The sequence below is a fragment of the Astatotilapia calliptera genome, chromosome 15 (genome assembly GCF_900246225.1).
Source record: "Astatotilapia calliptera chromosome 15, fAstCal1.2, whole genome shotgun sequence".
In the NCBI taxonomy this organism is placed as follows: domain Eukaryota; kingdom Metazoa; phylum Chordata; class Actinopteri; order Cichliformes; family Cichlidae; genus Astatotilapia; species Astatotilapia calliptera.
Window position 1 is genome coordinate 27,645,793 of NC_039316.1, and position 17,452 is coordinate 27,663,244.

A 17,452-nucleotide genomic window follows, 5' to 3' on the forward strand; every position below is an offset into this window, starting at 1 on the left:
ATATATTTTAAATTAAGTTGTTTCAGCTATTTTGACTATTAGCAGCTTCTCTGTTCTATTGTTTATGCACATATGTTTTCAAAGTAATTATACCACATTTAAAAGTAAGATTGTTTTGGCTTTTTATTATTAGAGTTACAGTCATACATATTTTCAGAAGCTTGTATTTAATCTGTATAAGAAACAATCATATTAAGCAACATGCAAATTACACATTTATTGAGAAAATTACGTATTTTTATTGGAAGATCATGAGGGAGGAAACTATATGGTTCTCCAAAAGAGAAAAATAAACAAAAACTCCATATTATGGAGTTGACAAGGTGCTGACGGTGGTGACACAAATCTGACGGTGGTGACACACTAGTAGAAAACAAGATATTATTTCTTTCAAAATGACAATTAAACCTTAACAACCTTTGTAATATCACAAGACACATCATAACAATTCTGTTTTTGCACATGTCAAGTTCTACATCTTAATAGTTCACCAGCTACCTACTACTCCTTGATTCCTAAAGTTCTCTGTGGTTGTGTGTTTAGACCTTGCTGGACTTTCTCTCCTTTAGACTCTCTGTGCTTGTTTCCAAAACCTTCTCTTCTGACTTTTTTCTCTTCCTTTCAGATCACTGGTGTTCTTTATTTTTCCCTCTTTCACTCTATTTCTCCATCTTTCCCTTTCCTTTATGAGAAACTCTTTCTTCAACTCAGGCTGGCTGTTATTTTTTTTCTCTCTTTCTTTTTTGATCATCCCTGTTCCTTCTCTTTCGTTCCTCTGCTGACAGGTTCCCCTTTGCTATTCTAGCCTGAAATGTACCATTTTTTTAATTACTATAATTCTTCTGAACCTTGTGCTTTTTCACAGATTAAGGATGAATATTCACAACACAATTATGCATTAAGCAATAGAAATGCTATCCAGCCATTAAGTTTGATGTCATTAGCCATTTCCAGGTCCAAACTCTGCTGCAGATCCCAAAGCAAAGGAACTCTGCGGCATCACTGAGAGTCACAAACTGTCTAAATTCTTTCATCTTTAATAAAATGATCAGTGTGGCTGCACTAGCAGGTGTAACATCCAGGCATCCATGAAAACAGAATATATGAAATTTAAAGTTAAAGTTAGATTGCTTGTTTCCACCTGAACATGATATACCAGCTCTGCTACCACTTCCAACATAAATGGAGACAGAAAACTAAACAGCAGTGACTATTGTCAGGTTACTGAAGTTGGGCTAGCTGGTATATAGTGATGTGCTACGTGATCGCTAGCGACACAGCTGTGTTAGCATAACATAAACACAGTGAAGCTGGAGGATGAATGCTAACTTTTTTCCACTTGATAAAAGTTAACGTGAGGGTTTCCGATGGTTAGGCTGACAGTGATCACTGGCTGTTTTTAGGGGCTTGTTCAGATGTAATAGAACAAGATAAAAAGCCTTAAAACATTTTAACAGCACAACAGGCTTAACAAACACAGAGTAGTTTGGGCCTGGAAGCAGGATTCATACATCATCACTTAAAGAATAGCTCTCGGGGGACAGCTAGCTCAGTAGATGCCACATGATCGAAAGGTTGGGCGTTCAAATCCAACAAACAGAGGCTATCCTGGATTGGTAGCTGCCCACTGCATCACTGAGTGAATGAGTTAAATGCAGAGGACTAAGTATTTTCCTACAGGATTAATAATGTATACATACACAATGAGATTCAAGATAAGGCAAATTTGATAATATTTGACACATCCGTGAAGCAGAAATATCAGTAAAATACACAAGAAGTAATATGACTGAAATATTAGTAAAAAATAACTTAATATAAATGGTGAATAGCACACTTTTGTGACATTTGTCAACATCATTAGAAAAAGGGTCAACACCGTCAGACAAAAATCCTGATGGTGTTGACATCTGATGGTGTTGACAAAATACCCTACTTTCTCTAAAGATTAGATCAGCAGACATCTCCAAGATGTCTGCTGATCTCTGTACAGAAAACATGCCCTCCACCCTCTGGAAACATTAGACTGCAGATACTATAGAAGCAGTATAAAAATGATGTCTAAGTTGTTTGATATTAATAAGACATCCACAATGGCCACGTTTGGATTATAGGTAGCCTGTAACACAGAGGTCAGACAGACGGCAACATAACATTCATAAACAATTCCTTCAGTGGACCAAAATTGTACATCCAAAAACAATTTATAAAAGATGTCACTCCAAGTCACTTTGCGCAGTGGGCATAGACTGCTTTGACTACCTAACTTGAAGTGCTACGAGTATATACCAGAGTCTATGAGGATTGACTTCCTGTTGGAGCCAGCCAAGTAGCTAGTAGAAGAACTAGAGTTTCGTGTTTCGTGTCAGCTCCAAAGTTTGTTGCTTACAGTAGGTAAAGCATATGCTGCTTTACTGTCCTGCTGGACACTAATGTTATCCATAATTTACAAAATGTACTTACTATTGTGTTCAGCGTGGCTTGAAAAAGTGACTAGGCCTGAAATCTAACCAGAAGAGTATTTACAGAGGTAGGACAGCAAAGAAGTTGAGGATCAGTTTCCCATAGAACCACAGGTCTTTGTCAACTACCGTTAACCAGTGATGGGAATAACGGCGTTACAAGTAACGGCTTTACTAACGGCAAGTAATCTAACTAATTACTCTTTCTATCATTACAACGCCGTTACCATTACTAACAAGAAAATGTAGTGCGGTTGCGTTAATATTTTTCAACAAACAGACGGTTGAAGCTGTGTTCAGCTTACCACATCTTATATCAGTTGCACGGAAGTAGCTGTCTACATAAGTAATCTGGGCACTACAGCTTTAAGCAGCTGCGCACGCTCCAGCGGACGGGAATCACTTTCTGGCAGATGATCACTTTTTGGCACACAGAAATAGTCACTCTAATATCCATTTTATACACCACTAGTTAATTTCATTGTGATGTACAGGCCACTTTACACTTTCTCTATCTGCAGCAAATGTACAGTGGGCTCAGACTGACATGAACACAAATTCAGAGTATCACATGCTTGGATTCCAGGATGGTGGGTTGTAACTTCCTCCAAGAGCTGCCACAGCAGAGCCATCCGAGCAGCATCAGTGTCTGAGCACAGTGATGAGGCCATCCATCGCGCTGTTACAGACTGTTTGGCTCCTAATATTCAGTTAGATAGACAGACAGTGTATTCTTCTTTTGGATGTCAAGTTGTAGCCCAGCGTGGTTTTAGAATTTGTGTTTTCTCTTCATTGAGCCGTTTTATTCAGTGTCATGTCATTTCCCAAAAAGAATGATAAAGCACTCTTTTAGAAGGTGGAAAACCATGTACCTGCCGATGTGGTACTTTAAAAAAGACATCATTTTGGCATTGAAGATCATCATAATTTGATCTCATTGCTTTGCTGTATTAGAATTTGTGTTGTAGATTGACATAGGCAAGTGCTAAATATCACATAAAGCAACACGTCATATTAGCAATATGTCACCATAAACCTCATGCAGACACTGATTCCTGCTAACTATTGTTTTGTCATATACAAATAAAATAGTTGGAATTTCATTCACCAAAAACTGAAACACAGACTTCGTTGACAGGCTGTTACAACAAATAATAATACATGAAGCAATTCTTCAGATAACTGCATCCAAAATGATTCAAAAGGCACCAACAAGAGGCACACAGTCAAAAAGTCAAGGTTCACTTCAATTAGCAGGGGTGACACATAAGCAAACAGCTGCAGCCAGATGTTTCAGAACCCACCACAGATTCAAAGTAACCATGTTTCTAATAATCCATAATTCTTCAAGTCTTAATACGATTAATACAAGTTGTTTTAAGTCTAAAAAAATGGAAGAGAAAAACAAGCTATAACAAATTTTAGTATCAGGCTGTTTGTTTTCTGCTTTAAAGTTTTCCAATCCCCATGAACTTAAAATTTGGCAGTCTATGGGGGTTGACTGTCTTTTTCAGTTAGACTCAAGAGGACACTTTAGGAACTGCACTGGCTTCAGTTTTTAGCCCTGGAGGCTGATTTTTGGATGTTCAATCCCTCTACCCCATGTTTTTCCCTTTGCTGGCCTTCATCTTTTTCCTATTATAGTTCCTACAGCCACAAGAATCTGCTGTTGCACAAAAGTAAATAGAAAAAAAAGATCTTTTGAGGCTGTTTTCTGAATGACAGCTACTGCTCTACATAAATGATCAATGTAATGCTAAAAGAAAATAAATGGTAGTACTGAAGAGCCACTAAATTAGAATGAGTCATTTCACTGTCATTTGCCACTTCAGAGTGAGGTAGTTTATTACATTCTTTATTACATACATTTTTTTTCAGTGCCATTTCCTACCTTGCCATCGTGCTGTGCCACTTAATATAAACATGTGAACGTGTTAACGTGGGGTACAGCTTCAGTAAAACAGTAATTTAATGTTTTTGTACATTCCTATAGCTGCAAGTTTATACCTTATATGGACAAAAGTACTGGGGCACCTACACATTACACCTCAAGGAGATCCTCAGCCATTAAAGTCCCATGCTGTGAAGCTTCTGGCACACAGTTTTTGTGCTGCTGTTAATGACAGAAGAGGTTTGGAACTGTTAATAACTGAACTGAGCTCTGGCAACTTTTATACACTACCAATCTCAGCACTCTGCCACCCTACTGTTTGGTGTGTTGGAGTGTTGTGCTGTGATGGAGATACCACACTTCCTGGGGAGCTGAACAAGTTCTACACACGGTTTGATGCACTGAACAACACGCAAGTGAAGAAAGCCATGCCCCCCACCACTGACCAGACCATCTCTCTGCCTGCAGCCGACGTGAGGAGAATTTTCACCAAGGTCAACCCACGGAAAGCTGCTGGACCAGACAACATCCCAGGTCGTGTGCTGCGAGACTACGCTGATCAGCTGGTTGATGTCTTCACAGACATCTTCAAGTCTTCACTGAGCCAGATGATCGTCCCAGCGTGCTTCAAGTTCACCACCATCATCATGGTGCCAAAGAAATCCTCAGTACCCCAAAAACTGTTTGACAAACTCAGCAAGTTGGGACTCAGCACCTCTGTTTGAAACTGGATACTAGATTTCCTGTCAGAGAGGCCTCGGTCCGTCCGAATCTGCGACAACATCACCAGCACCATCAGGCTTAGCACAGGAGCTCCTCAGGGCTGTGTTCTCAGCCCACTTTTATTCACCCTCCTGACACACGACTGCACCACACTACACAGCTCTAACCACATCATCAAGTTCGCTGAAAACACAACTGTGGTTGGACTCATCAGCAGCAACGACAAGTCACCATACAGAGATGAGATTCAACAGCTGGCGTCCAGGTGCTGCAAGAACAACGTGTCACTGAATGTGGAGAAAAACCAAGGAGATGATCGTTGACTCGGTCCACCCACACACCACCACTCAGCATGCGCGGTTCCATGGTAGAGACCATTAACAGCATCAAGTTCCTGAGAGTTCACATCTCAGACGACCTCACCTGGACCACCAACACCTCCACCATCATCAAAAAGGCCCAGCAGCGCCTCCACTTCCTGAGACGCCTGAAACGGGCCAACCTCTCTCCTCCCATTCTCACCACATTCTACAGGGGCACCATAGAGAGCGTTCTGACCAGCTGCATCTCCGTGTGGTTCGGCAACTGCAATTTTGGCGATCTCAGCAAACTACAACGAATTGTTAAAGTAGCTGCCAAGATCATCGGAAATCTCTCCGTTTGCTAAAGGACATCTACCACAACCGCTGATATAATAATAAGGCCTCTGGCATCATGCTTGACCCCTCACACCCCTCACATGGACTCTTTTCTCTCCTTCCATCCAGCAGACGCTATTGCAGCATTGGGGCCCGATCCTCCAGACTGTGGAATATGTTTTTCCCACAAGCCATCAGACTCCTGAACTCACTACCAGACCTCCCCCCCACCACACACACCCACACAAACTGTTAACCAACTCTTTTGCACTTTACATACCACTGCCTCTGTAAGACATGCTGCTCTATGGACAATTTTGTTTTACTCCATTTTATAAGCTGCTACACTCATCACTTTAAACCACCCCAAACTGTAAATTGTAAATTCTAATTGTAACTACTCTTGATGCCCTAAGACTTAAGCGTATGTTTATTTTCCTCTCCTTTTTATATCTATTTATTAGCTTTTTTTTAAACTGATGTAACCGGAGACTTGTCGCCTCATCTCTCTGTATGCTGCAATGGATATAGCAGAGATGACATTAAAGTTTAGTTTGACTTTGACTTTGGTGGAATTACCGTGGCTCCTAAACATTTCTACTTTGCCTTAACATCACTTACAACCACTGAGTGTGGAATATCTTGGAGGGAAGAAATTTTACGAACTGAGATGGGTTGCAAAGCAGTTTGCAGAACAACAACTACACAACAACTTTGAGCAAGTTAAAACAGCTCAAATAGATAGTGTGCTCTATATGGCCAATTGGATCTGCAGAATGTTGGCTTACTCTACTATGTGGGCTGGGCACTGAGATAAGATAATCTGCTGGGATTGTGGTTGAACTTGACTTCATGCCCTCCTGAACTGTGCTGAATTTTTTCACTTTGTGCTAACACTAGAAAGTACACAGCATTTGAAAGATTTCAGCTTTCTTCAGTATCATAAAATACTTTCTTTAGAGAGCGTCTTCAACTATTTGACTTTTGATAGGAACAACAAAAAAAAACCAAATTCAGTGTCAATTATCAAATTTTCTCATCTTGAAAATTCACCATACCATCGTCCAGCCTTGTCTTCAGTCTTGTTTTTAGGTGAAAAGAATATGTAAATTACATACAAGTTTCCAAGTTTTCTTATAATTTCTTATAATATAATGAATTTAATGTAATATATTTTCAGTCTTACTCCCATCACTCTCTCGAACTAAAATATCGAACTACAATATTACCGTCTTGAAGGTTTATGTGACCTACAGCTCTCCTTGCACTGTGTCAGTCACTCTGCACTCTCCGTGTTCCTGAATCCTCCCCCTTGCTGTTTGCCAGTGTGACGAGCTGTCTGGGCTAATTAATTTTTCGGACTTCTAATGCCTTATCCTACTCTTTGATGTTACAACCAGGGTTATTTCTGTACATACTTGTATACAGAAATAACCTATGAAAAAACTTTTTGCCAAGTTTTATTCCCAGGAGAAAAAGCTTAAAATAGATGTTGCTATTTTAATCTGTCTGCTATATTTGAATTTTCTAAATAAAAACACAAAATATTATGAAAAAAATGTAGAAATGTAGCCACTGAAACAACAGGAGAAATGTTCATGATACTTAAGTTGTCTATAATAATGTCAGTAGAATTACACTCTCAGTACTTATTCTAATATTTAAAAAAATGATTTTCCCATGTAGTTAAACATAAACTGCTTGATTAGAAACTTGTACATAACATTCTACTAATTTAAAATGTTAAAATTCTATTTTGTTGACAGGACAGATTAAGATGTTGGGAAGGCTAGAAGGAACTAGGGATGGGAATTGAGAACGGGTTTTTGGAGAGAACCGAATCCTGGTAGTTCAGTTTGAATTGTTAATCTGCTTCAGAACAGCCGCACTAGATGCCATCTTTCATGTTTGCTGTGCTTGTGGGCATCATTCTTCTTTTTTAGCCTAAACTAGAACACCTGTCAGCATATTGTAGCCTTGGCATATATGCTTCCTATGTGCCTGTGGTAAAGAAAAAAAAAAGTTTGACAAGTATTGTAAGTATTAGTTCCAGTGACATCCCTTGAAATACATACTTTTCTATTTAACCCCTAACCTTAAGCAATACACCATTACCCAAATACTTGGGTGTACCTAAAACTAAATTTTGTCCAAGGTCATACAGATATTAACTGCTGCTCTCCAGCTCATTAGTAATTATAGGTTAACACTTGTTTATTGGATAAGAAGCATGGAGCAGTAATGACAGTAACAGATTTCACAACTCTTAGAGAAATTATCTTTTGCTCAAGGGTTTACATGGTTAATGTTTTTGAATTATGCACACAATAAAATCACTGCCTCAATAAATCAGTATTTTGTACTTGAAAAATGACCTTGGTATTTAATTATAAAACTGTCAATTCCCATACAATATTTCCCCAAATTCATTATCAAAATAAATAAATAATAGATAAGAAATAATAATAATGGCCTTTTCAATAATGGGCCATTATTGAAAAGGCCCATTATCTTTAATGGGCCTTTTCAATAATGCAATCTGTTGTTATAACAGCTTATGTATAAAATGAAGAATACATTTTATAAAATGAATATTAGCTTGTAATGTTTGAGCAAATACTGACTTCTTCCTAGCAGCACGGCGGTTAGCACTGTTGCCGCACAGCAAGAAGGTCCTGAGTTCAATTCCACCATCAGGCCGGGGTCTTTCTGTGTGGAGTTTGCATGTTCTCCGGCTTCCTTCCACTGTCCAAAGACATGCAACTTGTGGGGATAGGTTAATTGGATAACTAGGTGTGAATGGTTGTCTGTCCCTGTGTGTTGGCCCTGCGACAGACTGGCGACCTGTCCAGGGTGTACCCCGCCTCTCGCCCTATGACAGCTGGGATAGGCTCCAGCGCCCCCCGCGACCCTGAAAAGGATAAGCGGAAGTGAATGAATGAATGGATGGACCTTTTTAAAATTATGTGAAAAATAACTAACTTATGAAATCCTTATGATTTTTCATTATATCATAGGAACATGTAAAAAATAGTATAAATAAAGGTTCAAGGTTCAAGGTTCTTTATTTGTCACATGCATAGTTATACAAGTATAACACACAGTGAAATGTAGCCTGACACGCTCCTCGACATGTGCAAAAATTGGGGGGGGGGGGGGGGGGTGTAGAGGAAGAACACTATATATATATATACATACATATAGTATATACACTGGGTGAATGTGCAGTAGTAGCAGCAAGCAGGTGAATTCTGTACATTAATATGAATAGACATCTGACTGTTTTACAGGATAGACAATATAAACATATTTAAAATTAAAGGAATTGAAATGTACATTGTGCCTTGGTTTAGAGTGTCTGGAAGAGAGTCCTGTCTCAGTCAATTATAGATGATGTGAGAGGGCGGGTGTGTGTGTTTAGGGCACGGATGGCTTGGGGATAGAAGCTCCTCTTGAGTCTCTCTGTCCTTGCCCGGAAGATGCGGAACCTTCTACCAGATTGCAGAAGTTGGAACAGTTTGTTGCCTGGATGGGACGGGTCCTTCAGTATCTGCGCTGCTCTAGTCCGGCATCTCCTGGTGTAGGTGTCCTGAAGCGGGGGGAGAGCAATCCTGAACCTTGAACCTTGAACCTTGAATGTATAAACCACTGCATTACATATACATATATCAGTATAGGGTTGCCTAGAAAACTGATACTAAGCTATTAATTAAGATTAAAATAATAATAATGGATTGCATTTATATAGCACTTTTCGGGGCCCTCAAAGCGCTTTACAATTCTACTATTCATTCACTCTCACATTCACACACTGGTGGAGGCAAGCTACAGTAGTAGCCACAGCTGCCCTGGGACAGACTGACAGAAGCGAGGCTGCCATATTGCGCCATCGGCCCCTCTGGCCATCACCAGTAGGCGGTAGGTCAAGTGTCTTGCCCAAGGACACAACGACTGAGACTGTCCGAGCCAGGGCTCGAACTGGCAACCTTCCGGTTACGAGACGAACACCCAACTCTTGAGCCATGAATAAATAATATTGATTTAGGCACTCATTTCAAAGAATATAATTACAGACAGGTCTGTTTTTGCCTCCTTGAGCTTATACACAACTTAACACAGCACTACTGTGGACAGACGGAAACACAGCTCCTCCTCTCACTGAAGTAGTTAATGTTCATAATGATTATTATGATGACGGTATCATATGAAGGTCAGCAGAGCTCCCATTTAAACCACAGTTATTATAATTTTTTATTTTCTAATTAGCTTTTAATTTGTCTTGACATTCTGTTTTTATGTCACTTTAGTTTCCACAGTAGATTTTTTTTATTTCAGATTATTATTTTTTATCATTTGAAAATGTTTAGTTTTAATTTAGTTTAAGTTTTTTTCAGTGTACATTTCTTTTTTAGTGACAGGCAAGATTTATGAAAATTAGTGCATGTGTTACAATAAAAACACAACTTTTTGGAAACAGTGGACTCGCAGTCTTATAAGCATTCAGACTCAAAAAAGTCTATCAGTGACTCACTAATAGAGAAGTTGTAATGTTTATTTATTTTTACATAGCTAACAGATACCAAAACTAGGGATACTTCCTCTACATTTGTATTTCATTTTGGTTAGTTTTAGAAGTGGACAAAATTGTTTCAGTTAGTTTCAAAAATATTGTAGAAGTATAGTTTTTATTTTAATTTGACTTAACCTCTAGTTCTAGTTTTGTTTTAGAAACTATACTAACCTAAGTTTGAGCAACATTTAAGTAATAAAAATATAATTAATGTTAACCTTTCAGCTTAGACATTTACCATTTAACTGTTAGTTTTCGTGATAGCCACATTACATTGGGTGACATTAACGTAGGAGCTAGCACATTACAGGCTGGGGATATAATATTAAGCTCAGTATTGTATAGTGATGAAATCTGAAAAGTCTTGTACATAATTATAAGCAGTCTGCTTTCCCTGATAGCCTTTTACCATATCTGCAAACATTCCTGTTTTGCTGTTTTCTACCAGAAAACTCTTGTAATTTATATGACTGTTAAATTTTATTATGAATAACTGTAGCATCCCTGAGTTTTAAGTGTTCATTTGCACCAATGGGAACCCCATTGGTGGTTGTGGGGGTTGAGCTGAATGGGGTTAAAAGTGTTTCAGCAGTCAACTTCTGTACAGAAATGAAGACTTTTGCCATCTTAGCTGTTCTTAGCTAAGAACAGCCATCTTAGCTGTTCTTAGCTAAAATGGCAAAAGTTTCTTTAACTCTTATTGCAAAGACACAGTAAAGAGCAAGAGTTAAAGAAACCCCAAACTAGCAAGATGAGCTTTTCAACAGACAAAAGCAAACCATGACAAGAAATATACCGTAGGACCTCCAAAACACAGGTTTAGGATCCAGGAATATGGTTTGGTTTGTTTATGGAACTACACGTCAGGTTGATGCAGTCTGCAACAACTTGAATGGCGTGGAAGGTTGTGGTGTAGGGTTAAGAAGGTTTTCTGGTTACATCGTAAGTTAGAATTCAGAGTTCCCACAGAAGTCTAAATCCAGTCGTATGTTTCACCTCAGAAGGTCACTATGAGTGAAAACATGTTTGGGTCAGGTTTTACTTTCTACTCCTCAGTAATTTTGACTTGGACATCTTTTTGCACGTCCAATCACTTTAATTTCAATAATGACTACTGTTAGGTTTATATTGTTGGATTGTGATGTATGTTTAGAAATATATACTCATATAAGCATATATGAGTATATATAATCGATTGCATATTGATAGGCTGTCTGATCCTTAGTAGTGTGCCTTCCAGAGGGTTCTGGCATGCACACACACCCTAAGGTCATGAGAGAGGTCGTACCTTCTCTTACTGATTTATGGTATAGGAGGACACCTACTCTGTATCTGTTTAATTATAAGAGCCCTTTGTTTAGGTGGACCGCTAGACTCCTGGCACCAGCTCTGGGGAGTCGTTCACAGGGTCACATCTTGACACACACACAAAAACACACACGCATACCTACACATACACACAGATGGTACTCTTTGTTCACGTGTATGCCTATGTAAGATGTCATATGTTAATGAACCTATGCATATTCATGTAACCACAACAAAGAGCAGTGCTACGGGGGAGCTAACTGAGAGTGACTGGGGTTCGAGCGTCAGGAGCAGCGCTCGTCACAGTTCTCTCCCTCGTGCACGAGATCACACAAAGAGCTCTGCCTGGTGTCCAGTGCTTTTTGCCATTGTAGTAGAATTGTCTCTAATAGCTAGGTTTCATTTGACGTAGACGTGACGTCGACGTAAAGCGCGAAATTTGACTGGCGGTCGGAAGTGAAAAAGATAAGCGCAAAATCACAGACAGACAGTACGCAAAATGCCTATGTCCTGTTGTGTTTACGGATGCTCCAGTAGGTCGACCAGAGAAACTGATAAACGGTATTTTAGGGTACCAAAAATAGCCCAACGAAGAGGAGAAAAATGGAAAATTCTAACCGAAAAACGTAGGAAAAATGGATTTTAAATTTACGTTTACAGTCGGGAGGAGCAGAGTCTGCCAATGCCCGTCCGTGTCTGCAGCGACCACTTCGTCAGAGGTAATGTTATGTTCGCAAACGAACTTATTAGCATTAGGTTGTCGTTAAATTCTCGTTTACTTAGTGCTTTTAAGTTAGTAGTCTAATATTGACTTGATTGGGACTATAGGCTGCCCAAGTGCTTTGGATGACGAAGAGTCGGAGGACTGGGCTCCGACGGTCAATCTCGGCTACGAACGAAAACCCAGATCGGAATCAGTTCTCAAACGAGAGAAAAGAATGAAGCTTAAGGCAGAACAGCATCGATGTGCAGAGGCGATTTTGGATATGCAACAGACGGCTGAGAATGGTTTACCTTGAAACAAACAACTGTCACTCTAATGAAGACCTAAGGATGTGGCATGTTTGTTGACGTTAAAGCCGCTACCGCTAACTGTTAGCGTGTTTAAGATAAAGCAATATAAGAACAAACACTCACCCTTGCAAACACCAAACTGTATCCATCACGGAGACGTTTTGTTCCAAGGTTGTGGACCCACCTGCTGACAAAAAAATTGTACGCCTCCAGACTCTTGAAAGCTTTCATTTGCTGCCTAGTGTAGTAAGAAGTCTGGAGGACCAAGTAGTTGGTGATATCCACAGCCTCGATAGTAGGCAAATCCTTTACTTCTGTGGTGTATTCGGACATTTTCAAAGAATACGGATCACGTCCGATATATTTTTTAACTATCTGTTTATATCTCTCCCGAGAAACGGGGTCTAAAGTTGCACAGTAGCTGCTCTCCTGACTCTCCACAGTGTCCTCCATGTTTACTTCCGCCCTCCACTCAAAAATCGCGCTGCCTCCGCACGTCATCAGAACCACGTGACCGCAACCCAAATATTGTTCCAGCGAGGGGTTTGTGCTAAACAAACCTATCAACTACCTGTCTTAGGTGTAGGATTTGGTTTAGGTTACTATCTTAAAATCCACCCGGTCAGTGCCAAACCAGCTACAATTAGGTTTGCCAACAAATATTCTGCATTTTATTCTGCAATCAAATATTTAAAACATTCGCTCGATCACAAAATTTGTGAGTGGGGTGTGGGGGTTATACCCTTGGCAGAACATAATGCAAAGCTGGATTTTCACAACAAACGTTGTTAGAGACTGTGCTGCTGGGGAGCTAACAGAGTACTAGCCACCTTTACTTTTAATACCAGAATAGGTGTGTGGTGTAGGACAAGGTGTAGCTCTCACTGCACCAGTAAGAGGGAAAAGCGAGAGAGTGGTGAGTGATTACTATATCACCTAACACATAAGCTGTGAGAGACATAAGCTATAAGCTGATGTAAGCAGAACAACTGAAGGTAGATGGTTTTCAGAAATCTCATCTGTCTGAGTCTTTTAGAATACAAGTCTTTAGTTCTATTAACTCCTTTAGGCTGTATTTATCATTTATGTAAAACTATCCCAACGTAACAGGTGGCTAATAACAAACCTGGGCTAGCATAATGGTTGTAGCATATGTTTGAAAATTCAAACCTTCCTGATTCTTACTGTAGGTCTTCTTACCCATTTTTTTTTACCTTTTGCTTATTTAATAATGTGTTGGTTTGAACCTAATGTGGACTTATTGAACATAGTGAAAAATTAGGTATTTTAAAGAAAACTCAAATACTAGTAGGGGTTGGACCAGGAAAGCTCTTTCTCCACCTCTTCCACCATCACCACCTCCATCTCACCTCAGACAGCAGTGAGGTGTCACCTCCCTCTTTCACACATCACTCAGCACATTTATCACACACAGTTCCTTTTTTGTCTCTCTGTGCTCACCTGGCCTCACTCTCATACGCAAGTATATTTTGTCTTATAAGGACTGCCACAAAAAAGAATAGAGAACAAAGCTGACAATTCTGCAGGCACAGAAATTGTTGCCCCGATTATGTCTCATTACTCACTTTCTTTAAAGCTTCAAAGGCACGCATGTTTAAGACTGCACACACTCTGAGCATGTATTGGCTCAGTGCAGATATTTATACATAAGTGTGCTGTGACTGTTGAGATTCATTTGAAATGCTTTAGTGAAACCAAGAAGTGAGTGTGATAGAGTAATTTGAGCTTTGCGAAATTACACAAGTGAAATTGGAGCAAAAGCTTTTTGAGCTCCCTCAGCAATGTAATGTGATTACATTACATAAACATGTTCGTACACTGTCACGAAATGACAAATCTGAAGCACCGAGTTGGGATTGTTTTCGAAGAATGATAAAGCTCAAAAATAACATGCAGATCTCGCTCTTATAAATGGATCGATTTGAAGCAGACAGTAATAAAAGTCTCAGACTCTGACAGAAAACCTGATTTTTGAGTTATGGATGAGCTCAATCATGTGACTTCAAAATGCAGTGTCCACCACCAGTTTATTCTGCTGTTCACATAATCCCAGAGTGGAATAACTCCTTTCTCCTCACACTGAAGTAAATTGTTTACTGAAAATGAAGCAAACAATTGCAGGGATTTATTTATCTAGAAGCCTCAGATTTTTATCAAGCTCCCTGCTGTGAAACAGTACATTGCGACTATTTGATTGTGCTGGATTATTGTGTTTGTGACAAGATAAAGCACATCTACAATAAACTGCAAATTAAAACTGAAACTGTTCTGGTTGCGGAAACCAGGCAGGAGTTTCACAGTTTCACTAGTGCGTGTCTTGATTTAGTGATTAAATAGACCAATACAATATTTGCGCTGCAGCTTTAAATAATTGTATAATTACTTTTGAGGCATAAGCTTATAGCTATAATGTGTGCATTATTAGTTTAATGACTTTACCATACAGTCACAATAAATACACATATTTGGACACATTACCTAAAAATCTAAACCAGGCAAGGGAAATAAATGATGAACAACAAAAACTATACTATTTTTTTTATGTCTTTCATATATACTTTCAATGCAGGATCCTCATATAAAAAAGAAAGCCCACCCTCTTTTATGTATCAGGGTAAAATGAGAAATTATCTGGTTCTAAAACAATTTAAAGAGAACATCAGCTGAAGAATAACATGAAATATTTTACTATGTAATTGTTGTGTTGTTTTTCAAAAACTAAACCAAAATCCAGAAACAGGGTGGGCAGTATAGTCTCAAAATTGGAGGAAGATATTTCAAGAAAATCTGCAATAACAATATTTCTGATGATATAGAGAAAAAAATTGTGAACATTTCATGGACTCGAGTTTATAGCCTTTATAAGTGCAAGTAAATGAAGACTATTTTCGATCCATCTTTCCCAAACATCTACTGTCACTGAGGACAGATTTCCTCATTTGAATTTGAATTTCCATTGAAATAAGGTCCCATTGTAGTGCAATATTAGTCGCAATATTAGTTTTAAATAAAAAATGTAGATGGATAACATGAGTGTGTGTAAAACTTTGGTTTAATTATAACTAAAGTAAATACTGTATCTAGTAACTCTGAGCTGACAATATTATGACAGAATACAACTGAAAAATATTTTCTATTTTCTGCTTTTCCACCATTTAACTGCATTATTATTGTCCATCCAGCATTTTTTCTTCGTGTCATCTAGAGTGTCAGTAGCACGTGTAACCAGTGAGGCTGCTAGTTTTTTGTCTTTCACAGCCTGGTTCTATGCAGCAGTATGTTTTTGCCTCAAGTAATGAAACATGTTAGCTAAGTTGTGCTGCCGTGCTCTGTTTAAAGAAAGGACCTTTCAGACCCTTCCAAACAGACTCTACTTGTTCAGTCTTTTTCTAACTGTTCTTTAATCTCCTAGGACCTGGCGTCCACATATGTGGATATCACATTTTGGGTTGTCTAGACCAAAATAGTCAATTTTGCTCTACAAGCCCATATGGAAAAGAAATAGTAAAAACTTATAAAAGACTTGCATAAGATGTGGCCTACTTCATATAGTGAATCATACAAGGCTTATATGATTTACTCATGAAAGTGGCCACTTTCTCATTACTTTCATATATTGTTTTAGTAAGTATCCAAAACATACAAGTTTCATTTATATAATTTTTCAAGGGATCTTATATCTGTTTTCACTTTTGTATGCTTTTCATACAGGTTTCACACAAGACAGATACAAACTTTATAAGTTTTATATATATCTTTTCCATATGGGAGGGCCTGATATCCATTTACGAGGATGTTATACTGCCACTGTTCTGTCAAAATTTACAGTGAATGTCCTCTTATGTGGATCTCGTTTTTTCTCAAAAATAAAATCAGGTAAAAAAAATAAAATCACGCAATTCTTTGTTTTTACATTCATCAGGTCCCAATCAGCCCAAATAGCAAAGAGAAATTAAAAATGCATGCCATGAAAGAGTTTGGGTCTTAGGAGGTTAACAGTGAAGTTTAACATCTGAAAAGTAACTTTTGATTCATTTCCTTTATTCTATTTATTTTTGTGCTTTTTCTTTGATCATTGCACAATCTTACCTTGGGGTGAAAATGCCAGAACACCCTCTTCTGGGAAGATTAATAGCTGTGTTAAATGTTTTCCACTTATGAATAATTAAATAATTAAAATAATTAATCTTAATGTTCTATTAATGAATTTTGTTGTCATTGCCTTTTTTTTCAGAATTGCTTTTAATTTCGTTTTTAGTTTGCTTGACATCATCACTGGTGTGATAACTTTGACCTACCTCAGGATGCCTTCAGCAGCCATTCCTGAAAAGAAAAAAAGTTATAATGTACCAGTGGCATTATAACTTTTTTTTGATGTAGTCTGTGGCGCAGTAATGGCTAATATAACAGGAACAGGTTTAAGGTAATTGTGGAAACCCCATTACCCAGTGACACATCTTTTTATTTCTCATTTGGAACAGTTAAATTTTTCTCAACGAGTCACCTTTTACCTGGGTGAAGCCAAGAGATTGATGCATATTTTTCATGCTTCTGTTTGCATCAGACCCTTATAGCATGTAGCATTATTTGGTCATCCCTTGCCTTTGCTGGGCTGCACTGCTGTATCATTTGGCACCTTATACATCAGTAGTTCTGCCAATACTTTCAACTTAATAATGAATGGTTGTGTAACAACAACCAACAGGCTTCTATTATAATCTGACTTCTGTGTGATAGACTAATGCTTACTCACTTTTATTGTTCCAGCAGGCTTATTGAATTCCTCCTGTGCAATTCTTCTTGGACTTATCTCCATGCTCTTGTC

General features: G+C 38.6%; 1 protein-coding gene across 2 annotated transcripts in view; it reads left to right on the plus strand.

Annotated features, from left to right (window-relative positions):
* ptchd4 (patched domain containing 4) overlaps window positions 1-17,452 on the plus strand; it is a 73,545-nt gene that overhangs the window by 2,481 nt on the left and 53,612 nt on the right. The window contains exon 1 of one of the 2 annotated variants that reach the window (XM_026194280.1): window positions 11,706-12,311. The exons of the other annotated variant lie outside the window; for it this stretch is intronic. Coding sequence (XP_026050065.1) covers window positions 12,228-12,311 — 84 coding nt within the window. The 5' untranslated portion in view covers window positions 11,706-12,227. Of the gene's footprint in view, window positions 1-11,705; window positions 12,312-17,452 lie in introns of those variants that run through there. 2 annotated transcript variants of the gene reach the window in all.